Raw genomic sequence first — 22,629 nt, 5'->3', positions numbered from 1 at the left:
CTGAAGGATGCTGGTAAAGTATTGTTTCTGGGCGTGTCTGCAAGGGTGTTGCCAGAGGAGACTGACATTTGAGTCAGTGGACTGGGAGAGGAAGACCCATCCTCAGTGTGGGTGGGCACCATCCAATAAGCTGCCAGCACAGCTAGAACAAAGCAGGCGGAAGAAGATGGGCTAAGCTGGCTTGCTTAGTCTTCTGGCTTTCATCTTTCTCCCATGCTGGGTGCCTCCTTCCATTCCTCCTGCCCTTGGACATCAGACTCCAGGTTCTTCAGCTTTTGGATTCTGGGACTTACACCAGTGGTTTGCCGGGGGCTCTCTGGCCTTTGGCCACAGACTGAAGGCTGCACTGTCAGCTTACCTGCTTTTGAGGCTTTTGGCCTTGGACTTAGCTACTACCGGCTTCTTTCTTCCCCAGTTTACAGATGGCCTATTGTGAGACTTCGCCTTGTGATGGTGTGAGCCAACTCTCCCTAATAAACTCTCTTTCATATATACATATATCCTATTAGTTCTGTCCCTCTGGAGAGCCCTGACTAATACAAGCCCACAGTTTATTCCATGGGAAAGGGGGAGAATAGTTCTTCCCTGGCAATTCTGTGTAAAAAAGGACGGAATAGAACAGTATTAGCAAAGACTCGTGGAGGGAGAGTAGAAGGAAGAAGCCAGAACTATCAAAGGCACTGCAGGACTGGTCCTTTCGATTTGGAACAAAATCTGCTCAGATTCTCAATAGTCTTTTAACTTTTACCACTGCTTGAGTTTAAAAGTGATAATTACTCACACCCTTTGCCCTTGGGGTTTTGATCAATTAAGAAGTAGGCATAGGAGGCATGTAAGGATAAAAATATCAGCTTTATTCTGAATGAAGTTAGGTTGGAGAACATGACTTGGACTCCCGTGCCCCAGGTTTCTACTTTGAGTTTTGCATGTGTGCCACCAAGGCCCCGCAGAATGCGCTGCTGTCACCTGGGCAGGCCAGAGGAGTTCATCAAGGGGGTCTTCATCCCCAGCCACACCGTAAAAGACCCAGGCTATTCCTGTGCTAGCCCTGTCCACAAGAAGAACTTGGATAGCAGACTTTGGCCATCTTGCTGATCTGGTAAAGCCTTTCTAAGATGCTGGAGAGGAGCTGATGATGGATAAAGAAAAGACAAGAGGCTGCACTAGCTTTGACCCAATAGTTACTGAGAAAAGAAAGCGTTGATAGAATTTCCTATTTTATAGGTGGCAGCAACGTGGGTAGAGGAAGACTCAATTCCTTCCTACAACATAGGGCAGAAATTTATACTTATAAACATAAACTTGACTTAAAAAAGAAAATATTATGGTCAATCTACTCTGATTATGAAGAATGGAGAAATGTAGGATATATTTCAGGCCAGATAGATTTCTATCAGAAGTATTTTTAAAAATATTTATGTTAGGGTTCTTAAATATATAACCTTCTATGATCTAGAACATAGATGACAAATGTGTACAACCCTTCTCCAGAAATCCTGAATAGTGTATATAGTACTCAACTGCCCCAGTTTAGTATTGCATTGCAAAAGAACAAGTACAAAATTTGTAAATATTTTTAGTTCACATTTTTTAATGTTTAAAAACTATGTTAACAGAGCAGTTATAGAAGAGAACTTCTTACATTTCTTTATTTACACCACACCCTGAAAAAAACCCAATTCTATTTGATTAACTATGAATAGCAAAGTTTTGTGACTTGTGACTCACTTAAATCACCCATCTGAAATTCATTTACAAGGTTTTTACATTAATAAAACAGTAGTGTGCTACACGTACCGGACTCAGATGAAGTCTAAAGTACACTGGACTCTAGAGAGTGGATTACATACCAATGACCAAGATTCAAGTGTTTGGGGAAGAAATTACCTAAGACAGTCTATGTTGGCGTCAACACTAAAATAAAAGGCAAACATGCAGGACTTTCAAAGCATGATTAGATAATGGTTCTTTGTTTTCTTTTCTTCAAATTTGTGCTCATAATTCATATTCAGGTTCCCTCTCCCCGCTTTCATAGATCCCAAAGTTTGAGAAATGCAGCAATTCAATTGTGAAAAAAACATTCTTCTCTCCAACTTCTGTTTTCACATGTACTATGTAGTGGTATCAGTGTTAACAATGGAAGATCATTATGAAGAAACAATTTGTCATTTTGGGTATATCTGTTTCTATATGACAAGGATTTGTGTCTAAATATTCCTTATTTGTATCTCAGAGGACTATCTGTTAAATAATTGATCTTAATGCCAGCACAAGAAATCAATGGAACTATTTCTCAGACATTTCTTTCTCTAAACAATTAAGTAGGGTTTTAGGTTCCAAGTTTACATTGAGAGAATTATGTTACCTGGGAGAGAATGTAAATATTTCTAATTCCCAAACAAAACCACTAATATCTAGGAAACATTTATTGTTTATATGCAGATCCTAGAGACTTCTATTTCAGTGTGGATCAACAACTGCAAAAATATACAGCCTCCTGTTTATTTACAATAATATTTACATACAAATGAAGTATTTCCTGCAATAAGCCTCAGCTGCATAGATTCTTCCTTTAAAAATGTAAATTCGAGCCTGTATACAGATGGGCCCAGTTTCATAGCCCTTCCTTAGATAAAAACCTAAAGAAGGAAAATGTCTGCACCTTGTGAACTTTACATATTTTGCAAGAACTTTCTCTTTGAGATTTAGTGATAGTTGTTAGTTGTTAGACACCTGCCTTCAGTTTGTACCTGAAAGCTTTATCTCATTATAAATAATTCACTGTAATTTAGGGGAAGTATGTCCTGTTGCTAAAGAATTTTCAAACCCGCCATCCCCAAGGAAAATCATGTATTAGTATTGCTAAATGATGGTCTGTATCTTCGTTTTGAAGGTGGCTAGATGTTTGCTGTGAATTTGAATGGGAGAATCATATTCTTAAAGTTTACACCCCCTCTCAGCCTAAATTATATTCTTAAAGTTTACACCCCCTCTAAGCCTAAAGCCATTTAAATTGATAAACTGAGAGAGACAAACAGGTTTCACTCTAAGGTATAAAATCCAATATCTGATCATATTCCTGACCTCCCCCCGACTCCAACTAAATGTGCCATAGTCCAACACCGTGCCCCACTGAATTGGAACTCACTATTTCATTCTTTTGAGAGCAGTTTGTAGCTCCTTAAGCAGAGCAGACCTTTCAGTAGAGAATTCGCTTTAAAAGGAGGACAGGATTATCATCACACGGTTAACACAAACACTGGAGAACTTACTTCTGGCAAATTTAGTATTTCTTCTAAGTCTGCATTTACAAAGGGTCTTTTCTTTTCATTTCTTTCACAACTGCCCCGCCCCCACTAAAGCCTCACTTTCATTTCCTCTCAGCTTTAAAAAATAAAATATTATCATGCCTCAGCCCGAGGTAACACCGAGTGCAAGCAGCTTGTGTTTAGGGATGTGCACCTGCACTGGTATTTTCAACGAGAAGGGGATGACCAGGTGGCATCCCTGGATTCACTCACTTTTTTGCCATTGCAGAGACCCCTGCCGCCAGGCTCCTTTCCTCCCCTCCCTAAAGCCTTTCTCCTGTATCTTGCACCATGAGTCCTAGGAATCATCTTGTGAGGTAGGATGAATGGGAAGTAAAAGTGAGACTCATTGACGTAGGGTGATTCTCAAACTTGATGCACTTTAGAATCATCTGCTGAGTCCCTCCCTGAGAGCTTCTGACTTCACCGTGTCTGGGAGGGGGCTGAGAATCTGCATTCTAATGAGGTCCCTGATGATGCTGAGGCTACTGGTCTAGGGGCCACACTTTGAGAACCACTGGCTTAGAGGCATGAATAAAGCTCCAAAAAGCAGTCAGTTTCAGGGTAACAGTCTTAGGTGCTCTCTGAAACACTGAGGAATCTTACCACAACCTGTGTCCACCATAAGCCCTATCACCATCACCCATCTGGGTGCTTCTTTTTCTCAACAGGGTCTGTACCTGTGAAAAAGGAAAGTGGGTGGAAAGCTTTTTTTTTTTTTTTTCTTTTTTCTTGTTTTCTAACCTCCCAGCTGATTCCTGGAGAGTTCAAACATGGTTACTAGCACTAAAAACATTAAAAGTGCTGTGCGCTGGCCTCAATGACTGGTACATGGGGGAAGCTGTGCAGCAGCATCCTTTTCTGTGGTGGGCAGGGCAGGATATGGGCCATAGGAGCCAAAAGTCAGACAAGCAGAAGAAGGCAGACTATGCCTGAACCTTCCAGACAACAGCAGAGGTAGCAGCTGACGGATGTCCCTGGAGGTTTCTGACCCATGAGAGGCCCCTTCACCCTCCTTCACCCTCCTCCTACCATCAGGCTCTCTGCAGTTATGGACTTATTCCTCCCCATTTTTGCTGGACACCATGTTTCAGGCCACTCTGGTCACCTGTAGTCTGGTGGCATCTCTACCCCCACTGTCCAGTAGGTGGGATGTGGCTGGGATGGACAGTCCAGATTCTACTAACAGGCAACTCTGAACAAACACCCTCCCTGGAAACAATATTATATTTGATGGTTAGATTCTTTAGCAAACCTATTACATTATTCGATTTCAGCTAAACTATGGGTTTGATCATCTTTTCCAGCTGCTCTAGGGGCCTAACCACCGTGGATAACGTGGTCTCTAAAGGAAAATACATTCCAGGTTGCAAACAATCAACTGATCAACTGACAACCTTTGGAATATGATCTCCTTATATATTGGGGCTCCCTGTGCCTAAACAGAGTAGGTTTCCCTCCTGTGCGTATTTCAACAGCCCCACTTCCAATAAGTAACATTAAGTAAATTAGGGATTGACAGTATTCTGTGTTACAATAACTAGAGAACAGTTCTAAATCCAAAGTGTGAAACTGGCACTGTTCACTAGTATAGAGATCCTACCTACCAAAGGAAAACGTGCTGCTTCCCATGGCTAAGGTATAGTATTCTTTAATCTACTAATTTAGCAGAAAAACTTCCAGAGCACTTGACTGTGCTGTTTAAATTCGACCTAACATCTGTGATATATGTATTTTTGGCTACCAATTCACTATTCTGAACAAGAATAAGAGCAGTACACTTTACAGCTAATCCCACACAAAGGATGTAACTAATCAGTGATATTTGACAAATCACAGTAGGTCTATTACATTCAGTCAACAACAAATTTAGATAAACATACAAAGGTTTTTAAAAATATGTGTGGTATCACACACAGCAACAACAGTGTGCCTCCTCTAAACAAATCTATTTTAAATAAATATTCCTTGTATTGACACGTGAAACCCAGAGGCCCAAAAATATCCTACACATCCCAGTTAATGATAATGTTCTAAATTGACTTTGTGAGTGTAAAATGAATTGCTATAAAGTAACAAGGAAAATACAAAGTAGCATAATATAGCTTGTGAACTAAATTATGTATTTTTAAAGGTAAGGTCATCCCACTACCTGGCTATTTCATTACTGGTGCTCTAGACAAGCTCCCAAGAACCGACTGAATCTTGGCTTGTTCTGTTTGTCATTGCTTATATAATATGGAAAACATCGCTGAAAAGGACAGAGATGACCATAGATATGGCTAGGGTAGGTATTCATATCTAGATATCTGAACTCTGACCTAATGTGGATATGATTCTGTAGCATTATATTAAAAGCTATGATGATGCAATGCAGAAAGTAACCTTTCATTCTCCCCCCAAGAGGATCACGACAGGTGCTTCAATGCCTGCCGTATCTATGGGACATTAGTGTGATTCTCAGTGAGAGTGAAGGCCTTTGGGGATTTGAGTCAGGAAGAGAACATGGCTAAGTGCCTGGAAACTCTGCCAACAGTCTGCAGTTAGATTCTACTTATCTCTGGATAAGAAATCTGTGCTCAGTGAAATTATGTGTTTGGAAAATTCAACCAGAATATAGAGGAAACATAAGTCCTGTTTCAAGAGGCCAGCTCACGGAGCATGCACATTTCTCACCATATGCAAGCTACGGACAATTCAGTCACAGGGCATGGCCCCACTTAGGGCAATGCAGTTCTGGGTTTCCTTGCTATCCCTATTCCTTTTTCAGCTACAAACTCTCCTCTTTTTCAGCCTCTTCAGTTTCCTCGTGCTCCCTTTAGGAGAGGGACTAGGGTAAGAGTACCAGGCAACTCTGTCCTCCTGCATGGACAGTTGAGATGGGCAGTAATGGCACAGTCCTTGGTTGGGGAAGAGAAGAGGAGACGGCACAGACACTGAGACCCCCTTGTCTTCCTCATCTGGCGGAAGGAAGGTACTCAGTGATTCTGTCAGAAGCTCTTCACAAAGACTTTCTCTCAGGGGTTTTTTTTTCCCACAAGACTAGATGGAGAATTAATGAAGAAGAAATGGAAATGAGGCTTATTTAAGGTACAAAAATCTTGTATTTGTAATAACCTAGATTTATAGATATAAAACAAGTCTTTTAAAGACTTCCCTAAAGTACTCAATATAAAACAGGAGTTACTTATCCTAGATCATCCTTACTTAGGTACACATGATTCTCTGTGCAACTAGCTGGTGGACATGAATAAAAGCTGCTGGGCCTGTAATGTACTAAAACATTTTTCTCCCTTCAGCGAGACAGGGTTGAAGGCTAAACGCATCAGAGTAGTATTTTCTTAGGCATTTTGGACAATCATTTTGCAGTAGGTTCTATAGGTTTTCCCCAGCGAAAGTTGACTCAGACCAGAGTAACTCTGACACAAGTTGCCAAGAGGGAAATAATACTTCATTTGCTAGATTACCCAAATGTGTAGCTTCATTTAATTACCAAGGTAAGAATCATCCCCAATGACTTTTCAGCTGAGAACACTTGCCAGAGAATGTCTCTGGATGGGAATGGATGTGGTACCAGCTAGTCCACTGGACTACCCGAGCTCAGCTGCCAGGTGATCAGAGCCACCTCAAATATTGGGCATGCTCTGATTCAGCAGTGGCAGTGCCCTATAACTTTCAGATCATTATCTCTGTGTGCTATGTTAACCAAAATAGGCAAATTATTTACGAAACCATTTTTTTTCTGTAAAGCAAAATAAATATATACAATTCAAGATTCTTTTCTCTTCTAAAAAGGTACAGATAGTGTGAGCTGAACATCAGTAGGAAAATTATTTCAGAATCTGGATGTATAATAAATAAACATGATTGCATATCATGTTTCCAAAGTTCTAAGAGACTGGGAAGCCACAAAACATAGAGTTAGACGGGTAAAAAATGACTGCGAAAAGTACTGGGAAATATGATTGTATGAAAACTGAAAAAAAAATTCACAATCCCTAAATTGATCCCAAATCTTGGAGGGACATGAAGCATTATAGAAACACGTCTCTGTTTTGCAACCAAAGTATTATTCCATTTTAAGTATTCTGTACATTTCTGTTTGCTTCTGTAAACTTGCAGAATAAGTGGTGAGAGATTGCTGATGTGTGGGGACTTGACTGAGTAGACAACAGGGCTGTTTCTTTTTCTTGGCGGGTCTCAGTGGCCTTCGTCGCCACTCGATGAGCAGGCCCAGTCATAGATGACCAAGGGAATGCTGACCAAGGAGAACAACACCCCCAGGCCCAAGAAAAGGGCAGCCTGGAGCAAGAGAAAGGCAACGGTTATTTTCAGTGCAGCAAAAATTTTCCACATGTACCTGGGGAAAAAAAAATAGAATGGTTTTCCCTCTCCCTTTGTGTCCCCTGGTATTCAGAGTTTGTCACAACCATGGCTGAACTGTGAGAATCTTTCTAAAATTGTATGAATCTGATTCTGCAAGGATGGGAAAATAGAAAAAAAAAAAAAAACAAGCTAAGCAGAGTAGTCCTCTATGTCCCATTCTTTGACTTCATGGTCACTTCAAGTGTATGTATCCATTCTACAAATGACTGGGTATCCTTATGGCTTCTCTCAAACTAATATTACAACCAAAGGGGAAAAAAAGGCCTTAGAAAATATCCAGGTCATTTTGTTATTCATTACCTACCAACCTAGCTTATCACTGGCAAGCAAACATTTCTGTATGAAAAAGTGGAAAAAAACATACAAAAGCAAAATAGATTTAAGTGAAATAGGAAACAGGTGTCAAAAACTAAGTTACCTGAAGGGCTGATGAAGGCCATAGGTGGAGAGATGATGATATGGTTTGGTGTGTCCCTACCCAAATCTCATCTTGAATTTTAGCTCCCATAATTCCCACGTCATAGGAGTGACCCGGTGGGAGGTAATTGAGTCCTGGGGGCAGATCTTTCCCATGCTGTGCTCGTGATAGTGAATACATCTCATGAGATCTGTTGGTTTTATAAAGGAGAGTTCCCCTGAACATGCTCTCTGCCTGCCACCATGTAAAATGTGCCTTTGCTCCTTGTTTGCCCTCCACTATGATTGTGAGGCCTCCCCAGTCGTGTGGAATTGTGAGTCAATTAAACCTCTTTCCTTTATAAATTACCCTGTCTCAGGTATTTTTTTAAATTATACTTCAACTTCTAGGGTACATGTGCACAACGTGCAGGTTTGTTACATAGGTATACATGTGCCATGTTGGTTTGCTGCACCCATCAACTTGTAATTTACATTAGGTATTTCTCCTAATGCCATCCCTCCCCAGGCCCCCCACTCTATGACAGGCCCCGGTGTGTGATGTTCCCTGTCCTGTGTCCATGTGTTCTTGTTGCTCAACTCCCACCTATGAGTGAAAACATGCAGTGTTTGGTTTTCTGTCCTTGTGATAGTTTGCTTAGAATGATGGTTTCCAGCTTCATCCATGTACCTTCAAAGGACATGAGCTCATCCTTTTTTTATGGCTGCGTACTATTCCATGGTGTACATATGTCACATTTTCTTAATCCAATCTATCATTGATGGACATCTGGGTTGGTTCCAAGTCTTTGCTATTGTGAATAGTGCCACAATAAACATACGTGTGCATGTGCCTTTATAGTAGCATGATTTATAATCCTTTGGGTATATACCCAGTAATGGGATGGCTGGGTCAAATGGTATTTCTAGTTCTGGATCCTTGAGGAATCACCATACTGTCTTCCATAATGGTTGAACTAATAATTTACACTCCCACCAACAGCATAAAAGCGTTCCTATTTCTCCACATCCTCTCCAGCCTCTGTTGTCTCCTGACTTTTTAATGATCGCCATTCTAACTGGTGTGAGATGGTATCTCATTGTGGTTTTGATTTGCATTTCTCTGACGACCAGTGATGATGAGCATTTTTTCATATCTCTGTTGGCTGCATAAATATCTTCTTTTGAGAAGTGTCTGTTCATATCCATTGCCCACTTTTTGATGGGGTTGTTTTTTTCTTGTAAATTTGTTTAAGTTCTTTGTAGATTCTGGATATTAGCCCTTTGTCAGGTGGGTAGACTGCAAAGATTTTCTCCCATTCTGTAGGTTGCCCGTTTACTCTGATGGTGGTTTCTTTTGCTGTGCAGAAGCTCTTTAGTTTAATTAGATCCCATTTGTCTATTTTGGCTTTTGTTGCCATTGCTTTTTGTGTTTTAGCAATGAAGTCTTTGCCCATGTCTGTGTCCTGAATGGTATTTCCTAGGTTTTCTTCTAGGGTTTTTATGGTTTTAGGTCTAACATTTAAGTCTTTAATCCATCTGGAATTAATTTTTTGTATAAGGTGTAAGGAAGGGATCCAGTTTCAGCTTTCTACAAATGGCTAGCCAGTTTTCCCAGCACCATTTATTAAATAGGGAACACTTCCCCCATTGCTTGTTTTTGTTAGGTTTGTCAAAGCTCAGATGGTTGTAGATGTGTGGTGTTAATTCTGAGGCCTCTGTTCTGTTCCAATGGTCCATATATCTGTTTTGGTACCAGTACCATGCTGTTTTGGTTACTGTTGCCTTGTAGTATAGTTTGAAGTCAGGTGGCATGATGCCTCCAGCTTGTTCTTTTTGCATAGGATTGTCTTGACTATGTGAGCTCTTTTTTGGTTCCATATGAACTTTAAAGTAGTTTATTCCAATTCTATGAAGAAAGTCAGTGGTAGCTTGGTGAGGATAGCATTGAATCTATAAATTACCTTAGAAAGTATGGCCCTTTATATGATATCAATTCTTCCTATTCATAAACATGGAATGTTCTTCCATTTGTTTGTGTCCTCTTTTATTTCATTGAGCAGTGGTTTGTAGTTCTCCCTGAAGAGGTCCTTCACATCCCTTGTAAGTTGGATTTCTAGGTATTTTATTCCCTTTAGAGTAAATGTGAATGGGATTTCACTCATGATTTGGCTGTTTGTCTATTATTGGTGTATAGGAATGCTTGTAATTTTTGCACTTTCATTTTGTATCCTGAGACTTTGCTGAAGTTCCTTATCAGTTTAAGGAGATTTTGGGCTGAGATGATGGGGTTTTGTAAATATACAATTAGGTCATCTGCAAACAGAGACAATTTGACTTCCTCTTTTCCTAATTGAATACCCTTTTTTTCTTTCTTGTGCCTGATTGCCCTAGCCAGAAGTTCCAACACTATGTTGAATAAGAGTGGTGAGAGAGGGCATCCTGTCTTGTGATGGTTTTCAAAGGGAATGCTTCTAGTTTGTGTCCATTCAGTATGATATTGGCTGTGGGTTTGTCATAAATAGCTCTTTATTATTTTGAGATATGTTCCATCAATACCTAGCTTATTGAGAGTTTTTAGCATGAAGGACTGCTGAATTTTGTCAAAGGCCTTTTCTGCATCTATTGAGATAATCATGTGGTTTTTGTCATTGGTTCTCTTTATGTGATGGATTACATTTATTGATTTGCATATGTTGAACCAGTCTTGCATCCCAGGGATGAAGCTGACTTGATCGTGGTGGATAAGCATTTTGATGTGCTGCTGGATTTGGTTGGCCAGTATTTTATTGAAGATTTTTGCATCAATGTTCCTGAGGGATATTGGCCTAAAATTCTCTTTTTTTGTTGTGTCTCTACCAGGCTTTGATAACAGGATGATGCTAGCCTCATAAAACGAGTTAGGGAGGATTCTTTCTTTTCTATTGATTGAAATAGTTTCAGGAGGAATGGTGCCAGCTCCTCTTTGTATGTCTGATAGAATTCGGCTGTGAATCCTTCTGGTCCTAGACTTTTTTTTTGGTTGGTAGGCTATTATTTACTGCCTCCACTTCAGAACCCATTATTGATCTATTCAGATATTCAACTTCTTCCTGGTTTAATCTTGGGAGGGTGTATGTGCCCAGGAATTTATACATTTCTTCTGGATTTTCTAGTTTATTTGCGTAGAGGTGTTTATAGTATTCTCTGATGGTAGTTTGTGTTTCTGTGGGATCGGTGGTGATATCCCTTTATCATTTTTTAATTGTGTCTATTTGATTCTTCTCTCTTTTCTTCTTTGTTAGTCTTGCTAGCAGTCTATCTATTTTGTTGATCTTTTCAAAAAACCAGCCCCTGGATTAACTGATGTTTTGAAGGGTTTTTTTTGTGTGGGTGTCTCTATCTCCTTCAATTCTGCTCCGATCTAAGTTATTTCTTACCTTCTGCTAGCTTTTGAATGTGTTTGCTCTTGCTTCTCTAGTTCTTTTAATTGTGATGTTAGGGTGTCGATTTTAGATCTTCCTTGCTTTCTCTTGTGGGCATTTAGTGCTATAAATTTGCCTGTACACACTGCTTTAAATATGTCCCAGAGATTCTGGTATGTTGTATCTTTGTTCTCTTTGGTTTCAAAGAACATCTTTATTAATGCCTTCATTTCATTATTTACCCAGTAGTCATTCAGGAGCAGGTTGTTCAGTTTCCATGTAGTTGTGTGGTTTTCAGTGAGTTTCTTAATCCTGAGTTCTAATTTGATTGCACTGTGTCTGAGAGACAGTTTTTTTGTGATTTCTGTTCCTTTAAAATTTGCTGAGTATTTTACTACCAATTATGTGGCCAATTTTAGAATAAGTGCAATGTAGTGCTGAGAATAATATATATTCTGTTGATTTGGGGTGGAGTGTTCTGTGGATGTCTATTAGGTCTGCTTGGTGCAGAGCTGAGTTCAAGTCCTGGATATCCTCCATAACCTTCTGTCTCATTGATCTGTCTAATATTGACAGTGGGGTGTTAAAGTCTCCCATTATTATTGTGTGGGTATCTAAGTCTCTTTGTAGGTCTCTAAGGACTTGCTATATGAATCTGGGTGCTCCTGTGTTGAGTGCATATATATTTAGAATAGTTAGCTCTTCTTGGTGAATTGATCCCTTTACCACTATGTAGTGGCCCTCTTTATCTCTTTTGATCTTTATTGGTTTAAAGTCTGGTTTATCAGAGACTAGGATGGCAACTCCCATTTTTTTTCTTTTTTCTTTTCTTTTTTTTTTTTTGCTTTCTATTTGCTTGGTCGATCTTCCTCCATCCATTTATCTTGAGCCTATGTGCGTTTTTGCATGTGAGATGGGTCTCCTCAATACAGCACACTGATGGTTCTTGACTCTTTATCAAATTTGCCAATCTGTGTCTTTTAATTGGGGTATTTAGCTCATTTACACTTAAGGTTAATATTGTTATGTTTGAATTTGATCCTGTCATTATGATGTTAGCTGATTTTTTTGCTCATTAGTTGATGCGGTTTTTTCATAGCATCACTAGTCTTTACCATTTGGCATGGTTTTTGCAGTGGCTGGTACTGGTTGGCCCTTTCTATGTTTAGTGCTTCCTTCAGGAGCTTTTGTAAGGCAGGCCTGGTGGTCACACAATCTCTCAGCATTTGCTTGTCTGTAAAGGATTTTATTTCTCCTTCACTTATGAAGCTTAGTTTGGCTGGATATGAGATTCTGGGTTGAAAATTCTTTTCTTTAAGAATGTTGAATATTGGCCCCCACTCTCTTCTGGCTTGTAGGGTTTCTGCCGAGAGATCTGCTGTTAGTCTGATGGGCTTCCCTTTGTGGGTAACCTGACCTTTGTCTCTGGCTGCCCTTAACATTTTTGCCTTCGTTTCAACCTTGGTGAATCTGACAATTATGTGTCTTGGGGTTGCTCTTCTCGAGGAGTATCATGGTGTTTTCTGTATTTCCTGAATTTGAATATTGGCCTGCCTTGCTAGGTTGGGGAAGTTCTCCTGGATAGTATCCTGAAGAGTGTTTTCTAACTTGGATCTATTCTCGCTGTCACTTTCAGGAACACCAATCAAACGTATATTTGGTCTTTTCATATAGTCCCATATTTCTTGGAGGGTTTGTTCATTTCTTTTCACTCTTTTTTCTCTAAACTTCTCTTCTAGCTTTATTTCATTAATTTGATCTTCAATCACTGATACCCTTTCTTCCACCTGATCAAATCGGCTATTGAAGCTTGTGCATGGGTCATGATGTTCTCGTGCTGTAGTTTTAAGCTTCATCAGGTCATCTGAGGTCTTCTCGACACTGTTTATTCTGGTTAGCCATTGATCTAATCTTTTTTCATGGTTTTTAGCTTCCTTGCAATGGGTTAGAACATCCTCCTTTAGCTCGGAGAAGTTTGTTATTACCGACTTTCTGAAGCCTACTTCTGTCAACTCGTCAAACTCATTCTTCATTCAGTATTGTTCCCTTATTGGTGAGGAACTGCGATCCTTTGGAGGAGAAGAGGTGCTCTGCTTTTTGGAATTTTCAGCTTTTCTGCTCTGGTTTCTCTTCAACTTTGTGGTTTTATCTACCTTTGGTCTTTGATGTTGGTGACCTGTAGATGGGGCTTTGGTGTGGATGACCTTTTTGTTGATGTTGATACTATTCCTTTCTCTTTGTTAGTTTTCCTTCTAATAGACCCCTCAGCTGCAGATTTGTTGGGGTTTGCTGGAGATGCACTCCGGAACCTGTTTGCCTGGGTATCACCAGCAAAGGCTGCAAAACAGCAAATATTGCTGCCTGATCCTTCCTCTGGAAGCTTCGTCCCAGTGGGGCACCTATGTGTGTGAGGTGTCAGTCAGCCCCTGCTGGGAGGTGTTTCCCAGTCAGGTACCTGCTTGCGGCAGCAGTCTGTCTGTTCTTGGAGCTCAAATGCCGTGCCGAGAGAACCACTGCTCTCTTCAGAGCTGTCAGACAGGGACATTTAAGTCTGCAGAAGCTGTCTGCTGCCTTTTTTTCTGCTCTGCTCTGTCCCCAGAGGTGGACTCTATAGAGGCAGTAGGCCTTGATGAGCAGCAGTGGGCTCCATCCAGCTCATGCTTCCTGGCCTCTTTGTTTACACTGTGAGCTACTCAAGCCTCAGGAATGGTGGATTACCCCTGGATCAAGCTGCAGCCTCGCAGGTCGATCTCAGACTGTTGTGCTAGCAGTGAGTAAGGCTCCACTGGCATGGGACCCACTGAGCCAGACATGGGAGGGTATTTCCTGGTCTGCTGGTTGCTAAGACGGTGGGAAAAGTGCAATATTTGGTCAGGAGTGTACCGTTTCTCCAGGTATAGTCTGTCATGGCTTCCCTTGGCTAAGAAAGGGAAATCCGCTGACCCCTTGTGCTTCCTGGGTGAGGCGATGCCCCACCCTGCTTCAGTTTGCCCTCCGTGGGCTGTACCCACTGTCCAACCAGTCCCAATGAGATGAACCAGGTACCTCAGTTGGAAATGCAGAAATCACCCATCTTCTACAATCTTGCTGGGAGCTGCAGACTGGAGCTGTTCCTATTTGGCTATCTTGGAAGCAATCTCGGGTATTTCTTTATTAGCAGTGTGAGAACAGACTAATACAGATTACTAAATCCAGAATCCAGAGAACACAAGATTATATGTTCCTTGTGCTTGAGCATGTTCAGTGAGAGCGCTGCAGGGAGAAGGATGATGCATTCTGAGAGCCAACAGGGCTGGACTGGAAACTGGAGGAGGAGAAAGAGCTAGGGAAGGAGAGGAGCGAATTGGGGGTTGAGATGGCTGCACATGGCATATCATCCTGGGTTCAGTCTAACTCCCAGTGATCCCTACACAGATGGAGCCCTTGTCTAATGCCATTTGGCAGACCCTACTACTCATTTTATTATGGGACCAGGGTTGGAGAAGCTCAGAATTCATGGACAGCAGGCCTCCACCATTTTCAGATTTAGTCTGAATATACTGTCCCATTGTGCCAAAGTGACTGCTTCATCCTCTCTGTCCTCATTAAGCCCCTACAGGTAAGTCTTGGAAAGATTTGGGAATTAAGGTTTCAGGGGTGATCATGTTGGAGAACTGGATGCTCTAATAGCATCAGTGCTGCTTTTCCTAAATGCACAGGGATGACCCTCCTGCCTACACTTCTCATCTGGATCTGTTGACTCAGGTAACAGGTACAATTGCAGTGCTTTCACCAGCTGGGAGGGCAAGTAGGAAGCCTTCTCTGAGGCCAAGCAAAATGGAGCTCCAGAAGGGACTCAGGTACCAGCCACTTCACCCCTGCTTCCCTCACTGTCTCCAAGTGCACCACCTTCAAGATGCCCTTGAACCTCATCAGACCTGGAAACAAGGATCCCAACATAGAAAGGCAGTTTTTGAATCCAGGTCTGTTGTTCCAAAGCATATCTGTCAAATAATAAAAAGACTATTTAAGCTAACTCAGACATTTTAATTAAGGCATTGCATGTTCCCTGGGCTGTAGGGAGGAGTTACATGAGTAGAAATCATATGGAAACAGTGGACTGCATAACCTCTGTGAGTCCCTCGTCAATTCCTCTCTTGCTAAAGACTAGACACTGTCCTATAGAGACACAGGAGGATGAATGTCCATTCTTCTGACTGGCCATACCCTGGATCAGAACAAAAGCTGAGGCACAATAAGAGTAAAACCAGAGGGCCGGGCACGGTGGCTCATGCCTATAATCCCACCATGGGGGAGGCCAAGGCGGGCGGATCACGAGGTCAGGAGATGCAGACCATCCTGGCTAACATGGTGAAACCCTGTCTCTACAAAAAAATACAAAAAAAAAAAAAAAATTAGCCAGGCATGGTGGTGGTTGCCAGCTACTCAGGATGCTGAGGCAGGAGAATGGCGTGAACCTGGGAGGTGGAACTTACAGTGAGCTGAGATCATGCCACTGCACTCCAGCCTCGGTGACAGAGCGAGACTCCGTCTCAAACAAAAAAAGAGTAAAATCAGAAAAGATATTTGGAGGGACGGGAGAAGATTCTGATATGATATTTTAAATCTCTCCCAAGTAGCAAAGCTACAGGGCTTCTGCCTCCTTTCAAGGCAACTGAAAGTAGTCTTGATAGAAAGGTGGACTATTTATTTTGTAAATTTAAATGGAAAACTAATCAGAAAAGTTAGAGTGGCTGGCAAGAGACATACCCAAATTCTTTGAGTTCCTTTATCTCCATCCTGGTCTGTGATTTTTAAATAGAGAGATGAAGGAAGAATGAAAATAAGCATGTTAGCAGATGTAACTCCTATAAAATAAGAAAAAAGAGAAAATTTAGCATTGCTATTGTGAAATTTTCCCTCCAAACAGCTACTGTAGAATGAGAAGCACAAAGTCATGAAGCCATACCTACGACTCCAAAAATATCCTTCATGGAGGGTATGAAGATCACCAACAAGTTGATAACAACCAAGAGTATGCAGGTAACCACGATATGACGACATAAATTAAACTTTGTTTTCTTAGCCAGTTCAAATAAAGATGAACGAACCTGCAAGAAGAGAAAACAAAGGTTCTGTAAATGCCTACAGCATGCCAACACTGACATTTCTCCACAGAGTAACTGATTTATTGGTGCACATGAATTCATGAAATGTTTCGTAATGCCTAGTGAATTTATAGATAGTTTAACAGTTTTGGAAGTTCTGGGGCTTGACTTAAGAGGGAAAGTATTTTTATTTATAGAATAGTAGAGTTTTCCTTTGTGGGGGGGTGTAATTTCTGTCTTTGATTTATCTAAGACTTGAGTGTTCATTTCTGATTTTTTACATTCTCTCTTCATGTCTGACTGAGATTTGAACATTCTATTGTCATTTCTTTGTAAGGAACAGGGTCAGATTAATTAGAATGAAGATTCACTGCATCAGAGGCTCCCTGATGCACTGAATGCCACTTGCTTTTCAAACAGCCTGAACTGAGTCTTGGGATCTTTCCCAGATGCAGATTCAATAACCGAGGAAAGTTACCTGGGGCAGGCTTTCTCTGCAACGGGCTCCTGCAGGCAGAAGGAAAGCTGAGACCTCAGGTTTTCTCATATTGCACCGAGGCCCTTACTCACCGTGAAAAATAACACCGGCACTGTGAGGATCACAGCAACAATGACAGCCAGCCGCACTGTCAGGATAAGAATGTCATCTTTACTCTGATACTTGTGAAGGAGGTCTGACTGCACGTTGTCTGAAATGAGGGAAAAGCAAGAGGGTTTTAAAGGGAGATAAAGTATATCAGTTTTTCTGAACAACAAAGAATTTGTAAACTAAAGGGCAAGTAATGTTTTGAAATGTCTATTAAAACAATTAAGTTGGAAAGAAAAATCTCTATGTAAGACATGCTCCACTGTGCATATGCAACTTAGCAAAGGAATTTAAAATAATCACTAGAAGAAGCTACATGGGGTGGGAATGCTTAATTTAGACTAAATTAAACCTAGGAGTACACTGGGCTTGAAAATGAAACATACAGTTGAAGCACGAAGCTGCTCTTAATCTAGACTTTCCCTCTACTCTTCAAACCATGCCAAACGACCACAGGCTTGCTCAGGGAGGGTGGGGGTGGGGTGGGGGGTGCTACAAAACACCTTGGAGCTTGTTTCAAACTCTTCTCTTGTTAAGTCAACTTCAAGTGGCCAAGCAGCAGAGGCACTAGCTGAAATTTCACCATCAGGAAATAATTCCACTCTTTCATGTATATTGTTCTTGTAAAAAAAAAAATTAGTTTATGTACTACTGTGTGTGTGTGTGTGTGTGTGTGTGTGTGTGTGTGTGTGTGTGTGTGTTGAGACAGGGTTTTGCTCTTTCACCCAGGCTGCAGTGTGGTTGCCGTAGTGCCATGTTGGCTCACTGCAACCTCTGCTTCATGGGCACAAGCAATTCTCCTGCCTCAGCCTCCCAAGTAGCTAGGACTACAGGCGTGTGCCACCATGTGTGGCTAATTTTTGTATTTTTTTTTTTTTTTTGGTAGAAATGGGGGTCTCATTACGTTGCCCAGGCTGGTCTCGAACTCCTAGGCTCAAGCTATCCACCTACCTAGGCCTCCCAAGATGCTGGGATTACAGGTATAAGCCACCACACCTGGCCTTATGTACTACTTTGAACTTTTTCTCAACTTAGAACTTCAGAAAGTGTTATTTTAAAGACTAACAAAGCTAGAATGGCAGTCACATAGAGTATGAAACTGCTCAGTCTTTTGACGAGAGATAATTTCCCCTCCTGTCTCCTGCAAGGGCTTCTCACTGCACCAGTCTCAAGGTTCTCAGCATGGAATTCAAATGCTAATCTGTACCATAGAGCTTGGTCTCAGTTTCCAAAACAGAACCATAAGTTATAATACGAATCTCACTAGTTCTAATTTCCTTAATTCAAAATAACTAACCACTTAAAAACAGCTAAGCCTTTTTATTTAATCCAAGAGTAATAAAAGTGTTTGGTGTTCTATTCTATGTGAAAATAATGCATTTAGAAAGAAAAATTACAGCTTGAACAAGACAACGGTGAGACTTCAACTAACATTAAGTTCTCCGCCTCTCTCTCCCTATACCCACTGCAGCCCTGAAACTCTGTAGGCACCTTAGCAACACCATTTTTATGTAAAAATTAAATATGGTATTTATGAATTCATTAGACAATGCTATTCTCTATTGCTAGTGAAAATGATAATAATAACATCTGTATAATCAGAGCAGCCTTTTTCTCCAGGCTGAATTAATAATTTTTAAATGTGCTTAATTTTGAGACATTTGTGTTTATGATAAAAAGTTCCAAAGCATTATTATTTAGTAGAGAAGATTGTGAAATACATACAGATATACATATATATATAGGTACACACACACACATATATAAACACATATATATATTTAAATTAGGTCCCCAATTATAAAGATAATGAAAGGTATTAAATAAAGTTTCAGGATAATTTGAATAGGAGAGGATGAAGAAGCAGTAAAAGCCGGTAAACTGTTCATTCAGGGTCAGTAAAGGTTACATATGAAACCTTGTTCCCTTTTTCAGATTTCATTTTTTAAAATTTTCTATATCATTCCTTCAGATCTTTGCAAGGCTCCGACTTCCAGTGAACAATTAGGAGTTTCATTTTTAATTAACTCAGAGTGTCATGAGTGTAGCACTCTGCTCTTTCTCACTTTCAGCATCTGTCTCTGTCTCTCCATTCTATTAATGGAATCTGACCCAATTTGCAGTGTCAATTAGGAAAGCCTTGTCTGATGTAGTTTTAAACCTTCCTCAGTAAAGTTAGCATGCTTCTAAAATGCAATTTCTTTTAAGGACACTGTTAGGAGAAAAAAATTATAAATATTGTTTTAGTAAATATTTTATTCTGCAGTCTGCATGAACATGTAAAGATCACCATTGCTTTAAGTAGAAGAAAAAACTAGAAAAACCAATGGATAGCTTTGTTGCTTTCTTTGCCTTTCATGTTAAAAGTTATTTCAACATTGATTTTTACTAATTTGTTTACAAATACTTATATTTATGTACCAGTAGAAATTACTTACCATAGAATGTCAAGTAGCCAAAAATGGCAGTCAGGAAGTACATAACAAACATGGCGAAAAAGGAGATGTTTGAAACCATCTGCATTTTTTTCTGTGATCGGCTAAAAACAAATAAATGTTAAAAATTAAAAATCATATCACTGAATTTAAGCGCCAGTGTTAACATTGAAGAATACTAATTTAACTTTGCCTCTATCAGGTTCGGGAAGATCTGAACAGCTGAAATTACCCCTGGCAGTTATGCCAGTTGAAAATAACCTGTCTTACACCGAATTGGTATTGATCCACGGAGATTCATGGAACTACACTCCCGTAAGTGTTCTTCCCCATTCTTTTAAAAGAATATCAAGTTCTCATCGGAAGGGCAGACAGCATTTTTAAAATATTTGGCCTTGATATTATCTCCACACTAGCTGGACAAAGGAAAACATGCAGAAAAAAATCAGTGCTGTTCTCCTAGCTCCAGAGATTAGCGGCAGAGCTGGAACTTGACCTAAGGTGTTCTGTCTCTAAAGCTGCTGTTTTAGGTTCTGATTTTCCCATTGGGGGGCCTCAGGGATGCACCTGGAAGTCTGCAGGTCTCCAGTGCACCAAGCGCCCAAGAGATCACAGCTGGAATGATGAAGGGCTCCATCTCTCAGGTCAAGTTCACTCTGGGGTTGGGATGACCCTCTAAGTTTCTTTAACTGCCCAAACAATTAATCTGCAAGACTGGTATTCCATAAATAACAGACCACAGATAGTCATAACATTTGATTATGTCATAACAAGGAATCTGGGATGCCATGGGAGTATGGGAAACAAGAAAAATTGAGAAGTAGGCTGGGCACGGTGGCTCACGCCTGTAATCCCAGCACTTTGGGAGGACGAGGCGGGCGGATCATCTGAGCTCAGGAGCTCAAGACCAGCCTGGGCAACATGGTGAAACTCTGTGTCTACAGAAAATACAAAAGTTAGTTGGGCGTGCGGGCATGTGCCTGTAGTTCCAGCTACCTGAGAGGCTGAGGTGGGAGGATTGCTTGACCCTGGGAAGTTAAGACTGCAGTGAGCTGAGATCATACTATAGCACTATAGTCTGGGTGACAGAGTGAGACTCTGTCTCAAAAAAAAAAAAAAAAAAAAAAAGTAAAGAAAAATTGAGAAGTATACACTTGAGAAAATTAAAAACTAAAACGAAAAGCTGAACTATTAAAAGATGCCAAAGACAAGGGCAACAAATCATGGATTTCTCTTCCCCGAGGAAAGGGTATCTGCCTCACCATTGCTGAAGAGAGAGACAAAAGACTGGCAGCCAAACAGAGCAGTGGGTGAAATGGGTCCCTGGGTGACATATCAGACCTTCGTACGTAATTAAAAATATTGTGGCAGGAAAAAAAAAAGATGCCAAAGATATATTTAAATTCTCCAAATAGAGGATCACAAACTAGGAGTGATGTATATATACATAGATGTAGATGGTTTAAAATTTAGCCATGTATCAATTAAATATGAAAAAAAGAGTGGATTCAATTCTAAATGACATCAACTTTGTTTCAAAATGGAAATAAATGCCAATATTGTCTATCTTTTCTAAGTTTTTAAGATTATGCTATGGTGACTATTTTTGTTTATGTTTGATAACCGTAGGCTAAAAAGAGAACACATGAAGAAGTTTATAAGCAGGCCTTAATTTTCTCAAAACCAGCAATCAAAAATAAATCAATAAATCCATAGAATTTTCTTAATAGTTAAAAATGAACAACAATATTCTCTTTTCCTAGTTTGTGGCCTTAACATTGATGTCTTATTGTCTGATTTACTAGCCTTTTCACCCAAACCAACAGGCAATCAGAGACAATGTATTTAGCAGTTTACAGATGAATCTGAAGATTATCACCCACTTGTAAAATACGCATACATAATGGAAAGCAACACAAATACTTAAACTGTCCTCGGTGATACAATATTCTAAAAACCAATTAATGAAAAAGCCCACATGGTTGGCTACTTTTTATGTTTATGACCCCCCCAAATGCTGCAAGTTTCTGATTTTTCTTGCTTTCTTGATTCTTAAAATACAATGCTTGTTTAAGAATGGCAGGATGTGAGTAAATGTTGAAGCTAGGTGATGAATCCACCTACGTTCATTAGACAAGTCTGTTTATTTTAATTCCATACTTGCCTATTAATGAGGAGATGTAAAACGATTAAGATTAAAAAATTAAACAAATTTCTTACTCTTTAAGCTCACTGTAAATTGGCAGGACTGATGGGTGGCAGACAAATGCAAATGCAATGGTTGGTAAAGCATACACGGTCTATTTGAGAGAAAAGAACAGACATTAGGAAAAACACTTTTACCATAAAAATGACACAGCTCCAGTATTTCTGAGCTCTTTTCATCTGACAGCTCTTCAGAATCCCTGGATTATTCGGTTATTAGGAGGGTTTTGATCTCCAAAATAGAAGCAGCTTTTCTAAGAGAGCTTATCTAGCTAGAGCCATTAGCCACTTGTCACAGAGGGACTTTGGATTTGGCTCACCTACGGCGTATTTTATATACTCCAGGTATACAACACCCCTGTTTATACAGCATGAGCCAGTTACATGGCACTCTTCCTAGGATAGCTCACTGGGTCCCCACAGCAATCCCAAGCAGTAGGCAGACTATGGCTATTCTCCTGGCTCCCTCCAACAGGTCAGGTGACTGGCCCAGCACTCCCACCTCTAGTTTACTGCTCTTTGCTCTACATCAGGTGCATGGAATCAGACTTAAAAGATATCCTCTGAAAAGAAAATCTGTTTCATATTGTACTACTTTGGCTATATCCTTACAATTAGAGAGAAAGAGAGATAATCCAATCTATTTAGTTTTCTTAGATAAGGCTCTTTGAAACTCTCAAACTCAATCTAACTTCCTATGCAAAAAGAAGTGAAAACTAGCCCATCTTATGCCCTAACTCTGCTGATGCACTATGCCAGGCGTATTCTAACAAAACCTTGTAAGATACAGAATAGAATCCTTATTTTTACTCAAGAGGTTGG

The 22,629-nt window shown here is 40.3% G+C and overlaps 1 protein-coding gene across 2 annotated transcripts in view; it reads right to left on the bottom strand.

The window, feature by feature from the left end:
• Positions 1-833: 833 nt before the first annotated feature.
• Positions 834-22,629, bottom strand: part of LOC105470086 (solute carrier family 38 member 1) — an 88,153-nt gene continuing 66,357 nt past the window's right edge. For both annotated transcript variants that reach the window (XM_011721829.3, XM_011721833.2), the window contains 6 exons: positions 21,823-21,902; positions 19,606-19,706; positions 17,152-17,270; positions 16,443-16,584; positions 16,244-16,341; positions 834-7,610 (listed from right to left, as the gene is read on the bottom strand). In XM_011721829.3, the coding sequence (XP_011720131.1) occupies positions 7,509-7,610; positions 16,244-16,341; positions 16,443-16,584; positions 17,152-17,270; positions 19,606-19,706; positions 21,823-21,902 (642 nt within the window). In that variant the 3' untranslated portion in view covers positions 834-7,508. The remainder of the gene's footprint in view (positions 7,611-16,243; positions 16,342-16,442; positions 16,585-17,151; positions 17,271-19,605; positions 19,707-21,822; positions 21,903-22,629) is intronic.

Source organism: Macaca nemestrina, chromosome 10, assembly GCF_043159975.1.
Source record: "Macaca nemestrina isolate mMacNem1 chromosome 10, mMacNem.hap1, whole genome shotgun sequence".
NCBI classification, from domain to species: Eukaryota; Metazoa; Chordata; class Mammalia; order Primates; family Cercopithecidae; genus Macaca; species Macaca nemestrina.
The sequence above is the reverse complement of the archived record's forward strand: the minus strand, read 5'-3'. Positions and strand labels throughout refer to the sequence as shown.